We start from the raw sequence: 20,122 nt of genomic DNA on the forward strand, positions 1-20,122 counted from the left end.
ATTTTCTTCTAGCTCTCAAGTGATACTGAATATCACTTCCCATTAAATTGTACTGAGGCAATAACTTGTGTTTTGTTAAAGTGTTATTATCAGGAAAGGAATCCAATCTTGATATGAAAACACCAACAAGTAGATAATCCACCATGTCTCCTGACTGTTCTTTTCTGTGGTTAATACCATCACTGTTAAAAATGTGTGCCTGACTTTTCAGTTGTATTAGTCTGGCTTAATCTTTTTGTGTCCAGTAGTGGGGGCATATTTTCCTTCAACAAAGTAAGAAGCCTTTTCTTAACCAGTAATTCCCCTCTTTGAAGCACTAAATCACCTCTCAATCTTCTAGATAAACTAAGTAGGTTTAGCTCTTTAAATCTCTCCTTCAAAGTAACTTTCACCAGTGTCTACATTTACTTCATTGTGGATTGGTGTTATTTGTAAGTACCAGTGAACACTTTTGTGATTTTAGATCTCTAAATGTCTTTAAAAATCTGACTTCAATTATATTATATTATTTTACAGAACATCTTTGCTGCTTTTTGTAGCGTATTCAGTTTTTAATTATCTACCAGTTGTAATTGATACATTTGGCTTCTCTTCTGTAAGAAATCGCACTTGACAAATTTCTGCATCAGTCTTTTATGTTAGTACATTACTGTCTTTTGTTTACCCTTACTGTTATCATGCAGATACTTTTTGATGAAGGTGAGATGACATGATAATAATAATACAATTCAACATGCTTATAGCTAAAACTGAACCTACAGGTAAAACTACATTTCCATGTATTTATTTTCTTAGTACTGCTAGTTTTTTTTAAAACAAATTATGAGCACTTAGGAGCTTATTTAGTTAAGTCATGTTAAACTATATGACACATGCCTTAGGAGCCTACATACTTTATTTTCTTAACTGTGTCAGTATGTCTGCCATGGCTGTTGTAGGTAGACTACACTTGTTAATTTGCCTTTACTCTTTTCTTCCCTTTATTTCTTGCTCTTGTTAAAGTCTCTTACACTGTACGTTTCTTCCCCGCTTTGGCGTCACAATAGCAGGTTTCCCCGCGTTCTATAGTACAGGCATTGCAGTATTGAAAAGTCGTTTATTCTGAGGGTTCTTTCTTTTGACCTGTTTGGTAAGTGTGTGCTAAACTATTTTCACAGAACTTTAGTTGAGTGTAATTGATTTACATACAATAATCGATTTACATTTAAAGAAGGCTTGGTTCACTTATGGGGTAGAATCTGTACAATTCTACTGTGAGATAAGTTCTTGTAGAATGTTTGCTTATTAAGTAGGAATGAATACGTCTTGCTTCTATTAAAAATAAGGTTCTTTTGCCCTAAGCTTCATAAGTGACTGTTGATTTCAAATAACTCCATTTTTGGAAATTAACTTAAAACATCCTATTCCAGGCTGATTTTCAGTCTGTCTCAAAATCTGAGTCCCTTAATGTATCTTACACTGGCATCTGAGAATATAAAATACCCAGTACTATTAATCACTGGCCTATGTTTGCTTATTTCTCAATTTATGTTATTTGATCAAAAAGGAGAATTTAATCTAATAAAAATTATAAGAACGAAATCAATATTTGATATCTCATTCTCTCTCACACTGAATATATATTTAGCCTCTCTGAAAAATGCTTTGTTTGATTTTTTGTGGGGGTACTTTTGTCCCTGTACTAAAATTATAAGACATCCTTTATTAGCTTAACATTAGTCTAGACCACATGATAAGGATAGAGCCAGAGAAACCATTCAGACTCTTTCTATGTTAATGTGGCATGTATACCTTTTAAGAACAAGCTTGTTAAAATAGCTGCTCCTGTAACATCTCTTTAAAGTCTTTAATCAAAGTATTTTGCCATATTCACTGAGCCCAGCACATCCTTAAGCTAAAGCCGTCTCAGTTACTCTCATTTATAGTCTTGAAGCTTTTTCTTTTTTTCAGTGTTTGACACTATAAAAAATCTTTGGATATATTTTTAAAGCTTTATACCATTTCATAAAGGCATGCATGTTCTTGAGAGAGATTGACTATCTTCTGGTCCATTCAAGTTCACCTGGGTGACTGAAAATACTCAAATGATTAGTGTAAGAGCTGTGTTTTAGAGATGTTTTTAGTCCAGACTACAGATTTCATATCTCTACAAAACCTGAAAAGGTGGTCAAATATTGACTTCAGAATAGGAATTTCTGATGACTGTGAGAACACTGATTATCCCACCGGGTGGTACTATGGAGATGTTATTGAAGAAAACCCTTGGAGCTCTGAGGAGATTAGCTGAATATATGAACTTTTGACAACCTTGTTTGAAAGACTGGAAGTGCCATTCAAACAAGAAACTGATCAGACTTCATTTATGATTTATTTTTCGGAGACAATCCATACATACTACCCAATGCGTGCAGTGATAATAAATATTCATTGGGCAAACTGTGTTGATGCTGTTTTCCAGAACTGCGGATACTTGCAGGCATTAAAGACTTGATGCCTGCTGAACTTGTTTTATTATGATATATCTCATATTGATAGCACAACAGAGCTAAGGCAGTCTGTCAGGGCAAGTGGCCAGCTAAGTGACATGCAGAAGGTTAATGGAAAATAAACGACTGCGCTTCATTTTGAATTTTCAGATTTTGTGTCAGCTTATACGCATAGAAAGCAAAAGATTTCTGTTAGAATCTATTGTGACACCCATTCATCTTGGGGCTGTGCCATTTGTTTGCTAGTACCACATGCAGAGATTTCCAGCGCAGGGAGCAGGTGGAAGGTCGGATAATGACAGGCAGTACTTTGCTGCATTAATGGAACAAGGAGGCTAACCGATCATGATCAAAAACCTACAGCTTTTACAGGTAGCCATGTAGTAGAAACATCTACTCCTGCTGTGAAAGTCTCTCTGGAGTTATAATACTGATTATTAGGGAAGATTTTGAAAGCCGTTAATGAGAGAAACCCCAGGATATTAAACTGAATATTCTTCAGGTAATACAGAAGAGCAGAGGGTTGGATTATTCCAGTGACTTAGCTCAAACTTCAGATCGTACAGAAGATTGTGATGCCTCTGAGAAAGTCAAGGTGAGGACAGCTGAGTGTCAGGAAGCAAAGCTTACAAGAATCTTCCTACATTATCAAGTCCAGGGCCTTATTTTAGAAGAGGATTTAGCATAGAATTCCCTTCATAAAATTAATTTATGGACACAAGTACTGAAGCAAGAAATTGTTTTCAAGATGATTGCTGAACACTATTTTATAATTATAGAGAAGGTAGATGGAAGTATAATGGGGGCATTAGAACAACAGGCTCATTCTTCCTAAAGTTGCTGTCTTCCACGAGGAAAGAATTTCATGTTTGTTTTGGTGTATTTAAGAAATATTGGCTCAAAACATTCTTCAGACTGGTGGAGTGGAAGGTGTACAATTTAGTTTTAGATATAGGTAATTTCATTGGAGTGTTGGAATAAGTCCTAGCTAAAATCACACAGTCGAACTCAGGGACATGACATCATTTGGCCAGCAATGAAGTGCTCCCTGTTGAGTATGTATTGAAGTGACATTTGCCAAGAAGAAATGCTTATGTGAGAAGGGAAAAAGCTTTAGCTTTTCTTAAGCTGAGTCTTCAGCTAGTAGAAGGATAAGGAAGAGCACATAATACTGGTAAGAGAAATAAGACATTGTGGAGAAATAGATAGGAAATATTTCAAAGCTTGTTCTGCCACAGATAGCTTGACCAGAACTTGCTATGCAGAATTCAGGATAATTTTTGACTTCTCAGAACAAGCCTAAACAGATGTTGACAACAGACACCCATTTGGAGATTTTGTGACACTACAGTCAGATAGAAAATCCTGGCAAAAAATAAACAAACAAACAAAAATATCCACCAAAAATAAAGATCAAAGCTACAGAATTTGAAAAGGGCAAATTTGTGAAGTGCTATGGCAATTGCACACTGGCAATTTTAAATTCCAAAGTCTGTTACTTAGAAAACCAAGTGTCCGGTATTTTATTCCCATTGACCGGGAAGTTGAATAATTACATGCTAAGTATTTGTGAAACACTTCCTGGAATATATTTATAGAACAAGCCTGGATGAGGAAAAGTAAAATAAGAGTCAAGAAAATATTTTGAAAAATAGCCAGGTGTGTTTTTGTCAGACTAGTTTTGTCAGAGTATTTCTGTTTCTGTTTAAAAAAAAAGAAAAAAAGAGTTAAAGTGAATGGAAAGATTGAGGATGGCTATTTTTTTCTTATTCTCATAGATAGTCAACTTTCAAAGGACTTCATGGTATGGCAGGCCATAGTGAAGCAGAAAAAAACCCTAGAGGCAGTTAATAATCTCACATGACTCGAGTGATAAGAAAGAAATGTTTGATCTGTAAGCAAACTCCAGAGAAAACACTAATGCTGCGAAACCGATGAATTGTAGATCATTTCCTCCATGCAAAAGATGGTAGTACTGCTGTAAATGACTCTTAAGAGAAGAACCCGGAACAATCAAGGGGCAAAGACAAAGAAAACAGAGTGCTTGATGGGACTCTACAATCTGAACTAAGAAAATAATTTTTTTTCGAAACAAGACTACCCAACTTCAAAAAAATCAGAGCAATGAGACTAAAGCAAAAGGAATTTGATGAGTTCTGCATTGTATTGAGATAAATTTGCTAATTCTCTCAGGAGAACAACCCTATCAAGGTTTTTGGAAATACTTCCCTGTTACTTATTGAACTCTGCAAAATATGTAGAGCTAGATATAAATCTGTGTAATAGATATCTCTCTTCCACTCTCTCAACATATAAAGTGTTGAAGATATTAAATTATTTCTTCTACTACAGCAAGAGGAAGGCTGGTATACTGGAAAAAAGGCAGAGTATTTAAATGCTACCTGATGCAGTTGCTTGCAAGTCTCAATTTCTGTTTATGCAGCTAAGATTTTTTTTGCTTAAAATCAAGCTGTCCCTTACCTGAACACACAGAAATGTTCAAGTACATTCCTTACAGTGTCACCAGGCCCAGAGCTGGGCAAGAAGGGCATGGCTTTTCTGCCTCCCTACCTGTAATCACCAGGCTCTGGGATTCTCTTTCACCTTCAAATATCTGTACTTGGGAAAAATGTGCAACGAAAGGCAGCCAAGAGCTGAACTCAGCAGAGCAGCAGCAGAAGCAGCTTGAGAAAGTACCAGCGGATGATGTCAGAATATTTTATCTTTGAATGGTAGCCAGTATTTAAGGCTTCGCAGGTTATTTCACATAGGAGGAAAACCTGGCAATATGATCAAGTATATGGGTAATTGGGAAAAAAGCAGTATGCCATCAAAGATGTACACAAGGACTGTTGCAAGGAACATAGTAGGAACAAACAGCAGGAGTTGGTTTTCTTCTTCTGGAATCATATCTGCTTTTCCAGAAAGCACTTGTGCAAAAAATGGAGCTTTATCTCTTTCTGTGTCTTGACTTATAACTATTCTTCTGTTGACATTCCTGAATTTTAGAATGGGAATATATCTGTATATTTACAGTAGTACCACACAGATATTCCTGGGCTAAACTATATAAGCTCTAAATGAGAGTAAATTACATCAAGCATAATAGTATGTCAACTAGTCTGTGCGGTTCTAGTGTCTTATCTGACTTTGATATCCCTTATGTACTGCATATCATATACCTGTTTTTACATATGCAGTTAAATGCAGCAATCAGTCCAATTTCATATGCTAGAAATCCCAGGAAAAACCTCCATGGTCTTAGCTTCTGATTGGTTTGTCATTCATCCAAGTGGCTTCAGGTTGCGAGTTACTATTATGAAATAGTAGAAAATAGGGTTAAAACATCTTGATAAGCTTACCCTATGTTAAAGAAGGACTGTTCTTGTCAGACTTTAGCTTAGCATGCTCTTAAAAACTTTTAGTGATGAACATTCCACAACTCCTTCAGAAAATTTATTTCAGGGCTTCATCATTCTTGTTGTTAAAAAGCTTTTTTCTTGTATAATTGAAGTCTCTATGTAAATTATTGGTTTATCCCTAGTGGAACTGGGGAGTATGTCTTTCCTCCTTGTGGTTATCTTTAATATGTTTAAAGTGTATCATATCTCCTCAAAACTTCTCTGGATTAAATTATTTCTCAGCTATGCCCTACAAAAGGACAATTAATTGTGCTTCATAACATCTTCACTTCTCTTTCCATTTTTCCACAATCTTTTTCCTACCTATATCAACCCTCTCCTCCTCCCCCCCAAAAAAGTACAACCCAAATTACTCTTGTTTGAGAATAAGACTGCAAATTCTTGGTGCAAATACTATCTGCTAACCTGCATTTGTACAGCATTTGGCATATGAAACTCCTAGATGATTAGTCAAGCAATATTCAAAATTATGAAAAGACACCTTTTCTTGAAATTCATAGCCATCCTGAGAATATATGACAAGCAAATATAAGCTCTTTATATTGTAAAACAAACATGACAAGCAAATATAAGCTTTTTACATTGTAATACAGACATTTTGAAATTCATCTTCAACCAAAAAAGAAAAGAAGTTCTCTCCAAAATCAGAAAATGTTTGCATCGCAAGAAGCTTGGTCTGGAAGGTAAATGTGTCTTATGTTCTCATTGTCTGTATAATTACTAATAATTCATAATAATAAGAATAAGAATAAAAACATATGAAGAGCTGATGCTTTTCAACATGTTGCCCTATGCTTGGTTTAACTTCTTAGGCCCTTGTCCTGGCCAGAATTGTCTTGAACTTACTTTTTCTGGTTTCACTGATTTCAAACTATTTGTGTGCATAAATGGAGGCATTAAAAGATTGTAAGACTGCATTTGAAACCTTCATTTGCTTGTCATTTGTATTTACAGATATTTTTTAGGACAAAATGAAACCAACCTTCCATGCACCAACTGTATGTGAGAAGATAAACTGACTTTGCAAATTTTGTCCTAAATGCCTATTTCAAATTGGTACTTGTTTTGCCTTTTTTTTTTTTTTAGTTTTTTTTTTAACACAGTAATATCGCCCTGAGAATAGAAATAATAACAACAAAGAACTTTTCCTTTCAGAGTTACAAAAATCCATTTTTGTTCTCTCACTCCTAATCTTGCTACTCCAAGATGTTTTTGCACTTCCTCATGAAATCCTACTGACTTTTTCTAGCTATTTTGTCTCTTCTTCCAATCCAGTACATTTTTTTTTAATTATAGTTTCTTAGAAAGCCCCAGTTCTGTGCATGAAAAAAACAATAAAATAGTTCAGGGATGTTCATAGTCTTCAGGACCCTACCAATGAGTAATTTTAAGTTACCAGGTATGTGAAGTTTATAGAAGCAGCAGGAGGAACATAAGGATTGTGGGCAGAATCTTACCCATCTTCAATATTATCAAAGTATCTAGTTTTTGTTATTAGCTCTCTATCTGTGACTAAATCCTATTTTAATCTGATTTTTCCTGAAGTTGCATGACATGTTCAAACTTAACAGGAGGCTCATATCCTTGAAATCTCACTGTATCCTTTTTGTATCATATATAAATTATATTCACTTATCTCTGTAGATACATAATTTTAATTTAATATCGACTAGCTTTAGATTTGATTCTGTCATTTCTGAATGCTATTATGAGCAAGCCCTCTGTTTTCAGTACAGGAGAGTGGTTTTGGAAGAGTAGCATATTTTTCCTTACAAATTTGATACTTCATTTGTGTTTGAGCTTTAGCTCGTTGATTTGGAGGGGGGGAGTAGAGAAAGCAGGGCAGAAGGATTCCTAGAAATAAAGTATAATTAAAAGTATTAAACAAAATCTATGCTTCATTTCCTACTGCCCATGTGGAAAAGCTTCTGCTATTAAAACTTCAATACCATGCCTGGATGCTTACATTATACTTCAGATAGATGCTATTAGTGGTATTTTATCAAACCTTACTGACTTACAAAAAGTAATATTAATCCCTTATTCAGTGACTGAAGTTTTTTTTTTCCATTGGCTTTTTAATTATAACATTTGGTTTAGCTGTTCCATGGAATTAGTTAAACTTGTGTCTGAGCTCACCAAGTCAGCAGCAAAGAGCATCAGACTTCAGAAACTCCTTTTAAATGTAGATATTAAAAAGGGACAGGAGTCAGTGGGAAGCTGCTGTAATTTCCTCTGGGAACTCACTGGAAATGACAATGTTCTGCAGAAATTTTTGTTTTCAAATGTCATTCATACTCAAAGCACTTCTGAGTTTATTTGCTTTGGGGCTATTGCTTGATTTATCCAGGGGATAGCTTTTATTAAAAAAAGAGACATTTCTTTGGATAATTTGAGTTCAGTTTCTTTTCCAGTTATTTTCACATTTCAGTGTAAATTTCTGAATATGTAGGAAGTATATGTAACAGTGTATTATAATCTTTTTTAAAAAGGTTTTTATATTGATATTTTATTTCCAGTTTGATTTTTTTTTATCTTTATTGAGTATTTTATTTGAGTTAGCACAAATTTTTACCATGATGGAAGTAAAGACAAACACATTATAAAGGTTTTCATTATGGTCCCAGCAGGCAACATTCCCTGAGGAAATTCAAAATCTCTTGTAAATTTGAGAGGACACACTGCCGTCAGCACTCTGCAGGATCTCTCCCAGTGTATTTTCAAATATAAGTTCAAATAAGAATTAATTGCTCCATAGAATGCAAGAACACAATAACCCACAGTAAGAAGTACTTCATAATTGTTAATAGCTTTCACAGAAAACTGGATTTCTTCCCTTGAAATTATATTTGAAGAACTTGCAGATGTTAAAAATATTTTTGCTAGCTTGCAAGTTACTTTTGTTTTTAATCACTGATTCATCCAGAAGCACCTTCCAGTGTCAGAGAAAAATTTTAATTGTAAATACATTGAATAACTTGAGAATTCTAGCAGCACTAAACTTTTTCTAGATTTCATATAGGTCATCACCATTTTCAAGGTGCATGTGGTGATGAGGTGTGCAATGAAAAAAGTCTATTTTGTCTTCTCCAAATTACACAACAAATGCAGATGAAACATCTTGCTCCAAAATGTAGTTTAACACTTCAACCAATTAACTAAACAGATTCTGGAAGAATTAAAAAGAGTTATCAGATATTAATATTTAAATATTGGCATTACTTTTGGAAAGGTAAAACAAAACAAATATATACAAAAAAATTACATATAGCCATTTTGGTTTAAAGTTATAAATTGTTAGGGTAGTGCTTTCAGAATGGCTTACATCCACAAAGCCTGATTCTCAGTTACTTTGTGCTTTGTATAGCTATTTGCATGAGTGAAATATATGTATGTAAAAATGATATATGTGCAGAGCATATCTGAAAGACTAACTGCTTAGAGCTTTTATTTATCCATGCGTAATTGTTAAGAAAACTGTTTAAAACTAATGCAAAAAATCAAACCTTCAGATTTACTTCTCTTCAGCAGTAGAGCAAGTGGTAGAGCATTTTGAAATGCTCCTGAGATTGGAAGGGCAGTTTTCAAAGAACAGGCCTTGAAAACAAAACTGGGGAAAATAAAAATAATTTTAGAACAATCATTGTTATACGAATTGTAGGAAGCCATCCCTGCTGTAATGAGCTGCTGTGTATAATATGCTTTTATAATAGTAGCATCAGTAGAGCAATTCTTTTGTGAGTTACTCACTCTTACAAATTAATGTAAGCCGAAAAAAAATGTAGAACATCCTGCTTTTGAATGACAGAGAAGTAGGAATATAGAGAAAGCATAATATTCTGAAGTGACTTATGGCTCCAGAAGATAAAGTTGATATTATCAGTGACTGTTTTCACTTTCAAAAATAACATATTCAAAACTGTCGTAACATTTTATGATACATGGGTGTTTGTGTATTAAGTAGAGTTTAATATTTTGTATTCTTTCTAAAAGAATATATACTAGAAATATATAAATATATAAATGTTAACATTTTTGTATATCTGGGTCTCTGAGACAAAGCAGAAGAAAAAGACAACTATGTTTATTTGCTCAGACTTAATGAAAATATATCAAATGATAGATTTTTGAGGTCATAATACATCACAATCTCTTCTGAACATAAGCAATGCTCCTCTAAATCTTCTTTCTAATGATTTAAACTCACTGAGTTCTTTAAATCTCGTTGTAGTAGCGGACTAACTGAAACAGAATATAGAAACAGTAGAAGTTCCTCTTCTTTTTGCAGTACTTCTGATATACAGTTACATAGCTGATTAAAGGAGGAAAGAAGAACATTTTGTTTAAACAACTCTTTGTATTATATTTATATTAAAAGATCAAATATGTAATGAATATTTTTCTTTGAGCTAAAAAGGCATTGTAATGCTTAGACTATGCTATATACTCTTTTGTTTTCAAAGCAAAAATTGTAAAATTGTATAAAATCATAACTGATTTTAATTAACTAAGTCATTTTTCATAACAAATCAGGGTTTGGCATATATAAATATTGTATAAAGAAGATGTATCCCCCCATATCTACATAGGTATAACTGAAATTAGAATCTGGCACCTTTCACTGTAAGGTGCATATGCCTCAAAATATATTGGAACTATTTTAGAACAAAACTGTGATCTTACCGCATGATAAACAAAATCTTACACTACTCCTGTTCTAAGTAATCTAACAATTAATATAAAATTTGATATTTATACCATTTTGATTGTAATATAAAACAACACTGAGTATCATATACCCCTGATATTTCAGGAAAGACATGAAAGCAAACCATAGATTTCCAGTTTACATGGAACTGGCCATAGTCTGACTATCCAAGCCGCTAGCTTACAAAAGCACTGAGCTGTGCTGAGAGGCTAGTACTGCCGTGGGCAGCACATAGCATGTCTTTGAGCGCACAGGCGGCCATCACCAAGAGCTCCAGGCCTGAGGAGAATTCAAACTGAGCAATATCCATGTTCTGTTGGAGGTCCTGGACTCCTGCCCTGAGAGACAGCATTCACCAAGGCTACACACAGCTACTGCCTCTGCAAATACAGGCTGAGTTTTCAAAAAAGGTCATCTTCCATATACAGCAGAGGTATATATATTAGGTTTTTAGCAATGTCTAAAGGAAAGGATCATAGTCTGCTAAAGTAATGTGAACTCAAAGAAGAGTCATCCCTTTGTCCTAAAAAGATGAGATTTATCTGGTGAATGAATTTTGGCCTATTTCTTCAATCCACAAAGACAAAATAAGAACATAAGAATAGCCACAAACATTCAGACAAAGTATTTGTCTAGGCCAGTGCCTGTCTCCAAAGCGGCCTGGAGTAGATGCCTGCAGAAAAGTAAGAACAGGGAAAAAACTGGTGATATTTTCCTGATAATACATCTCCTGTCTCCAGATATTTTTAGCTGCAGGAATCTCCTGAACCTGATGTAGTCTGTCTGTTTAGTAACCCTCCGTAGGGCTCTCTTCCAAGCACTTGTTGAGTCATTCTTTGAAACTTTATAAACTTCTTGCATCTACATTTGTCAATGTCTTTTGGCAGAGTTTCACACATCTTTTACTTGTTGTATGAAGAATCACCTCCCTTTACTAGTTTGAAGCCTTGCTCGTGTTAGCTTCATTCGTTGGCCCCAAGCTCTTAGAGTGAACAAGACAGTGAACGCTCAGCCCCTGTGCAATCTCTTGATGACACTCTTGATCCTCTTTTACAACTCCCCCCCTTCCCCACAAGCCATTGCTTTCCAAGGCTGAAGAGTCCTAGCATACTCAGTTGTCCCTCAGAAGGGAGCATCGAATACCTTGGGAACCCCTATTACCCCATCACCCTTCCTGGGTCCTTCTCCCCATTCCATTACAGCCTTCTAGAGCCTTTTCTGGTCCATGCAGGGACCAGAAATGCACACAATTGTCAAGGTGTATGGTGAACTACAAATTTATACAGTGATGTAATAATTTTAGTCTTGCGCTTTAATCTTTTCCTGACAATTTCTAACATCAGATTTCCTTTTTTGAACCCTACAGATCATACCTTTCCTAAATTCTAGGCTTTATTTCTGAGTAGTGATGATCAGCTCAGTCTCCATCATTTTAGGTGTGAAAATAGGACTGTTCTTTCTAACATTTATCACTACTTTTATCTACTCTGAATTTTGTTTGCCATTTCATTACCTGGTCAATGGGTCATGCAAGGTCTTTCTGCAGTTCTTCAGACCACAGTCTGTACACAAAACTTCTTATTGAAATTTATCAGAACTTAGTTATTTTTGAATATTTTTCTTAAACTCATTTCTTCTCTGAACATTCTCAACAATATTAGGTCCTGCTGACCCAAACATATGCAAATGTTTTAAATATGTAAGATTCTTGGTGTTTTTATCTTAACTTCTTCTCTTTAATGAACATAGATTATTTAGCAGTTATATTTGATACTTTAAATGCCTTGGGAAAAGAAAATACAAAGGAGAGTTAGCTTTCTGGAAAAACCATTTCAATAGCAGAGTGGCAGCAGACCTCAGATGTCTTAGACCATCTTCTTTTCAGATATGGATGTAGATAACTCCATTATTATTTTAAAATACTCAAAATTTTAAAATATTGTTTACTAATTTTGTGGGTGTACTTAAATTTGATTCTCATAAACACCGAATCTGAATGCAATATATACCTATAATATATATAAATATATACACAGAAATCTCTATGACTGGAGGTGACCTTCTCCTCCTTTTCTACAGTTTTTGTTGGGTTTTTTTTGTTTTTTGTTTATTTGTAAGTAAATTAGAAAATAATGCTCTTCCGGTAAAACCTCATAGGGACTGCTTTTCTAATGTCTCAGTTAGTTTTATTTTAACATATCCAATTGTTGTCCTCCTGACTGTAACCAACAGTTGAAATTTTATTCAGTGGTTCATCATTTCTCAGAACATACTTTCTGCTAAATTGTCATAATCAGCTCAGCAAGATAATTGTGCCTGAGGTAAAATGTATTTTCTTTTCACAGATTCAAATATATTAGAAACTTAAGAGCTTAATAGAAAACATAATAGGTTTGCCTGTTTACAAAGAATCCTTGCAAATTCAAAATTTCCTTTAAATTTTATTATCCATTCAAAGAATACCGGGCATATATTCTCTTCATGGCTGGGTTTATTTTAGCTATAGTCTAAAGTTAAGGAATTCTGCAGATGCTTTCCACTAGACTGATGAGATTGTCTTGGACTTCCAGTGCTCAGCTCTGATGTCCTCACTGAACTAGTGGTGCTAGAAGAGATTAAAAGATGGATCTCCCATCTCCTAAAGAGTCTTGAGGGCATGACTCTCAGAAAAAAAACAAAGTGAATTAAATTCATTTAGCCTAAATAAATCTTCGAGAAGATAGCAGAAAGTTATGCACATTCTTAAAAAGCAGTAATTTAAAAGGCAGAAAGTGCTGCTTATATTTGACATTATTAACTTTAACCCATTCTTCTTTTTGTGCTATTAAATGGCAAATCATCTTTGCCAGTAGGAAAATCTTTTCAATGAAAGAGCAATCAAGAAGTAGGAAAAAATGCCTTAATATTGTAACTTTGGCACCTCAGAAGAGGTATTCAAATGGGATTTAAATGGTTATCAAAAGTGTGATTTAGATTTTTTTTTTATGTTAGGAGTTGAACTTGTTCATTCAAGCCAGAGCGTACAGCAGTATCAATTTCTCTTTCAAGTGGTGAACAGATCATATTTTACAGACTGTACCTGCTTAATTCAATTAAAAAAATAACTGCCATTTAACCTCATGGGCCCAAAGGCTCAGACATACCCAAATTTGGCTGTTAAAGTTCTCCAGACTTAAAAGCTCCTGTCACCTAATGTTACTGTCTAAACTGTAGGAATCCAGCTGCAGCCAGTGGTATATGTTTCTGCTACATTTCATGGAGAGAAAAAGGCCCCTTCAGAGGATGATTCATTGTGCCTATCTCATGAGGGGATGAATTGCCCCCTCGAGGTAGCTATTTCTTTTCACAGAACCTACACTTTAAATGACTGATCTTAAGTATGGTGAATCCCATATCTAATGGTTTTTCAGAGAGGTACAGAATCCCTTTTTCTTGGTATGTGAAAAACCTCCAAAGGAGACTGCAGAACACATCTGGGAAACCTGTTTCACTGCTCAACTATCCTAATAGTGAAAAAGTCTGTCATATATGAAGTCAGAACTGTTCTTGTTTCAATTTTTATCCACTGAATTTCAAACTAAAGCTTATAGGGATCATTTTCCCCATTCCTGAGAAGCATGCTCTGATCATTTCTAATACCTCCAGGAGTGAGTCCCACAGGAATCTGAGTGGTTATTGCCACTTTCGTCCTAAAATATGGTCACAGGACAAAGAGGAGGAGACAGTACTTCTTTTTCTCTATCTACTGCATAATGAGTGACTCAAGGATTATACCACTCATCCATGAATGTAAGCAATGTAGGGGTTGTATCCTCCAAGATCCTCCTGCTTACGTCTTTTACGTGAGACAGATATTGATGAAACGTGGAACTTGTGCTGCAGGATGGACCACAACCCCAGGAAATATCCCGGCTATTCAGGTACATGACTTGTGCTGTCCATATCATTTGAACAGACTGGTTATGTAGTCTAAGAAAACAGAATGGAAGACTGAACTTGAGGAAAATGTGCCTAAGTCCTAGAAAGTAATCCTAAGAAAACTCTATGCAAGAGGCTTACCCTTCCAGAAAACACAGATACCTATGTTTTGTTATTTATTATTTATTTTTTAGAAGATTAGCATTATTGTCTGTAAGCAATGATGTTTCCACATAATATACTCTTGACTTAAAGGAAAACAGCACACTGCTATCAAATCTATTTCATCCCATGTGGCTACAGTGTTTTTTCAAACATCTTTCAACATTTGAACATCTGTTTTCCAGGTTTAAGCATAAATGTCGGCACTGCCTAACATTTCACAGCATATATAGAACAAAAAATACTTTTTGCAGTGCTTGCCCAAACAATTTCAACACTTAAGTCAGCTTCACTTTGAGTTTGCAAAAGCAGCAAAAATCCAAAAAAGAAACAAATAAAATGAAATCACAATTTTTAATGTGATATTTAAAGAAATGTTAACTTGTTCTTCCTACCACTTTACTACTTACAAGTATTTGCATACAGATTAGTATATATTATAGCAAACATAAAATATATGCCATACATTGACAACAAGTATAACTGATGATTGGTTGTATTAATTTGCATATTTATATGGTACATGATACAAATTATTGCTGTTTTAGAAGTGCTTGAGCTGATTTTTGTTTATGTTTGTATCTAGGTTGAGTGTTTGCATTTTAAGATTATCAAATACTACAAGCTCTAGAAAAAAATTACTATGAATCCAGGACTTACTTTTTTATGTTTTTTCATTATTGACATGCATCAGGATGTCTTTAGCATTCTGATACACAGTCAGAGTCAGTTATTAAGCTATTTTGCTACTGCTATTGTTTTTGCACAATTGTTTAGGTTTGTTGCATATTTCTTTTGTATATATCTGATTTTATTTTTAATTGATCAGATTGTTCCCAAGCTGCCTAACTAATGAATTTCTGATTAACTCTTCTTATATTTTTATGTGTTTCTCCTAACATTGTAATTCTAATTCTACCCCATATGTTCCCTAGCACACAACGGTATTAGTTCCTTCCTTCTTTGTTTCTGAGATCACTCTGTTTAGCTCTCTAAAGAGAAAAGAAACATTAAAAAAACAGTTATTAAACCTCTCATGGATCTGTTCTCTCTCACAAAACTTCGTACCTTTGAGAGCTCTTACCGTCTTTCTAATTTCCATTGAAATTGCCTTGTAGATTCAAAACAGGTTAAGTAAATGAAAGAACCTAACACCGTGTGATCACATGACATTAATCCCTTTAGGAAACTGAGGTAAAAACATTTCTACTACTGAAGAATGGATCAAATAAAAACCATTTTGTAAATATCATGTTTAAAGTTTGTGGTCCTCAGATACATATATATAATGTACCGTACATTTTAAATAAGAAATAGGTTGTAAAAATGTTTAAAATTTTGCCTTATGCAGCGGTAAAGATAGGAAATCAATACAAGTAATTAGGACAGATTTTTGTTTTGCTTGACCCTAAGGAACCTTAAATTCAAAATATTGCAAATGTAGATAATCTCAATTAAAGAGCTCAGCTTCTTCTGAAATATAATAAATCATTATGTTTTTGCAAAAAATTATTTCAATTGTCATAGAGATTGCAATTATTTTGATGTGTTTGTAGGACTCCTATGTTGCTTTATATTGTTATAATGCATGTGATTTGGCTGCTACATTTTCTTCTCTACATTGTTTAATAATAAATTATCTTCTTTTTGTTTGCTTGTTTTCCCAGTGAAAAAAGCAATTGAACTGAAATCAAGAGGAGTCAAGATGTTGCCCAACAAAGACAGTAACCACAAGAATTCTGTCTGTAAGTTGTTTATACCATTATCTTTAGAGTGACTGCATATATCTTCCTGAGTCTTAACATGCATACAGATCAGAGAGAAAGAAAAACTTGAAATGCTGGGAAGCAATGGTCATAAAATGGTCATTATAGTTTCAACTGTCACTGTTTATAGAACTCTGCTGGTAACAACACTGAGGGGGCAGAAAGCAGAATATGGTGTTGTAATGTCTGAAAAATATGAGTCTGTAGAATAAAAATAAAAAATAAAAATAAATAAATAAAAAAATAATCCTTTTTACATATCAGAACATTTAGAGTTCAGAGATGCAAAACTAATGCAGACTCAAGCTAGCAACTCCACACAATATAGTGCCATATGGGCTTTATCAGATCAGTACTGGGGGGCAGTTAAGGTATCTTATCCATCTCTGAATCAAGGTTTACACTTTCTTATATTTTTTCTTTCCCTCGGTTAATATCACAGCTCTCTAATTCTTGCCCCCTCCTTGCCACCCTGTCTGTCTTTGTGACAAGAGATCAGAGACCACAGCGTCACCTTTTCTTTGTGCATGTTGAATGTGCTCTGGGAAGGCATCTATTTAGTCCCTCTACACCTTTTTCCCCATATGTAGTCTGAGGGTGGAAATTGTCTGTTTTAAATATTGTACATTGCTGGTATGGCACTCAAAAGGTGCTTCTTGTGCAAGGCGCAGCAGAAAAAGTTGATCCATCTCTTTGGTGCTGGTATCTGAATGGGTGGTTATTTCTTATTTATAAGTTACTTCTGGGAGCTGTGTGATCTTTGCTTACAGTCTCAGAGCACATGCTGTCAGACACCACGTTTAATTACAGAAAGTGAAAGTAAGACAGGCTATGGAAAAATTAGTATCAGGCAGTCTGCTGTTTACTTCAAATATGTCTTTTGTATTTTTTTCCTATGTGTTTTTACTTGTAAAGCTATATCTCATATCTGCTTTTACAACATAAAACTAAAATGTGCGTCATTACCATTAGTTTCACCTATGTGAAACTTATAAAAAATGATAAGATTAAAACACACACATTTAGATTAAAGTATATTTTGCTACTCTTTCTGATGCAAACTCTTAGCATTTAACCATTTTTTTTAAACCAATAATAGCACAGATGAAAAAGTAATTATGAATTCAGCTTCGGAGGACTGATAAGAATGGATATTACCGACTCATTCCAATTAGCAAATATCTAAGCAAGTAAATTAAAGATGAATGACTATTTCCATTTTTGTGTGCTAGATCTTTTCAATATTCTCTGTATATAAAACTAGAAAGCTTACTTCTCCTTTTTGAGTGGCAGATAGAATGTGAATACAGGCATGGTAAATACTGTAAGAGGAGTATTACCTTATTCACATTTTTAACACTGAAATAAAACATTAGGAAATCTAACACATTTATTGAAAATCTCCCCTGTAGTGGCCAGTAAAAGAATTTGAGTTGGAGTTCTATATATTAGTTTGTGTAAAAGTGTTGGAACACTTTTATAACACGTTCTTTTTATTTTTATTTGCTTACTGAAACTGACACTTTAAAAGGCTATATTTTACTATCTTAACACAGATTGTCTTGGGAAAAATTTTTCTTTCCCTCTTTTGAAGATGCTCTGGATGTTCATTCTGATATATTGGCAGGGAAAGGAAATGCCTGGGTGAAGTCCTTTGTCTATATGTGGTTAGACGACTAGACACAGTTTTTTCTTCACCTGTATGAGGAAGCATTTGTGTTTTTGAAAGCTTGTCTTTCTTTTTTTTATTTTGTAAGTAGTCTAATAAAAGATAATACTTCCCCAAACAAACTTGTCTTGCTTACGTCCTTAGACCGTCATGAATAGAGCGCTATAACTATGCAAGCTGCAGGTCTTTTCAGTGACGTTGCTGGCTCCACAGAGATCAGACTTTTTGGTGTGCAGTAAGTGAAGCTGCAAATGTTCCCTTTCCAATTGCCATTTCTGTTGGATTCCCCTTTTATTTTTCCTAAACACACCTAGTGGCTTGAGGTGCCTGCTCTGAGATATACTTGGAGATAGACTATGTGTGGAAATCCTGGAAGCCCTTTTCTGAGGCAGGCTTGGGAAATGGACTAGGTGACAGAGTGTGCGGTGATCACACCCACAGGTGAGTGGCTCTGCAGACACAGACGTTTGCTTTGCTCCCAAATCAGTACAGATGCAACAATTCATAATTCGCTATAGTAAGCTGGACAAAAAAACAGCAGAAGCTGATGGTTTCTTGCCATCCTTCTCTGAATTGGAGAATATAACAGTAATTTAATTCCTGGTAATTTTTGTGACCAGCTTACTGCTTTGCTGAACAGAGAAGCAGTACAAAGTAATATATTGTAGATTTTACTATTGATATAATAGGTTGCTATACTAGAAAGATAAGTGTGAGACTTTAAAAAGTACTGACTACTGGACTGTTATGATTAAATCAATAATGAAATTTGATTGATTCAATGAAAATAAATACATAAATAAGTAAGGCTGACTTCTTTATGCTTAATGTTTAACCTTTTAGACTTGACGGGGTACAATTCTTGAAAGCATCTAATGCCTAAACTCTTCATACTAGCTCTGTCACATAGAAGCAGATTTGTGATAGCTAGTTTGTTCATCTCGAGAGAGTTGAGGAGGGACCGAGCATGGTGTGGCCCCGAAAAAGCAGACCCAGTCTGCCTGTGTGTCCTTCAAGCACCAAGACCTGCTTGTTTCCTGTAGCTCTTCCTCCCAAGCACAGTCTGAGAGCAGCTGCAGGAACCATTTCCCAGTGGCACAGCTCGGTTAGGATTTAGGCACAGAATGTCACCAGCACACTGATTATCCCTTGTGGGATGCAGAACAGTATTTCAGTCACATGCAGTCGTATCTCACTCCTCCTCTCCTGGACTCAGCTGCATTCCTAGTGCTTGCTTTCAACTGCTCTGCCATCCTTTATAAACAGTCAGGTAACGAAGTGTGGCTTTGGGATACAAGAGCCTCAGTAGATTTACTGTGGGAAAAAAGCCATTATATCATGTGCCCCTCCCCAGGGAATGAACAGCAGGGTTTTGATTTGTTTTTGTTTTTCTCCTGAACACACCTGAAGGAAACACATCAAGTCAGTCTGTTGCCAGAATGCTCCTGCCAGCCAGTATCCTTCAGCAGTGCGCCAGCTGCAGCTGGACCATGAATAATCTAGGCAAGGAAATGGAAAAAGGATGGGAAAGATATTTGAATTAAAATGAGGTCCTGGTTTATCCAAAGTGTAAGCTGGCCTACTGGGGGCTTAAGTACTGGGATTGGCAGTTTTTGGAACAGTAAACTGGGAGCAAATAAATGGACAGACAGCTCCAGTGGATGCTTTCTGATAGCTGGTCCTCGTTAGTGCTGGAGCTGCCACAAACACTGACCAAATGCAATGTCAAGCGAATTTTGTCTTAGTCATGTGAAGAGGAGTAAGGAGAGAGTTTTAGTTTATGAATCTGCTTGAGGAAAACAAATTCTACTGCTGGTTTGGGGGGCCATCCATTTAATTGCTGGATCAATCTACTCACTTGAGTGACCTTAATTTTTTTTACATAAATGGGTAATATTCTTGAAGGAAGGTGTTTGATCTCTCTTGCTGTCGTCACTCTTTCTTATTCTAACATGGAATAAGCCTACAAACTTTGCGTCCCCAATGGTTGT

General features: G+C 35.1%; 1 protein-coding gene across 1 annotated transcript in view; it reads left to right on the forward strand.

The window, feature by feature from the left end:
• CSMD1 (CUB and Sushi multiple domains 1) overlaps positions 1-20,122 on the forward strand; it is a 1,279,784-nt gene that overhangs the window by 760,590 nt on the left and 499,072 nt on the right. Inside the window, exon 7 of the mRNA XM_067294827.1 lies at positions 16,364-16,441. Within this exon, the coding sequence (XP_067150928.1) occupies positions 16,364-16,441 (78 nt within the window). The remainder of the gene's footprint in view (positions 1-16,363; positions 16,442-20,122) is intronic.

Source organism: Apteryx mantelli, chromosome 3 (assembly GCF_036417845.1).
Source record: "Apteryx mantelli isolate bAptMan1 chromosome 3, bAptMan1.hap1, whole genome shotgun sequence".
Taxonomy (NCBI): domain Eukaryota; kingdom Metazoa; phylum Chordata; class Aves; order Apterygiformes; family Apterygidae; genus Apteryx; species Apteryx mantelli.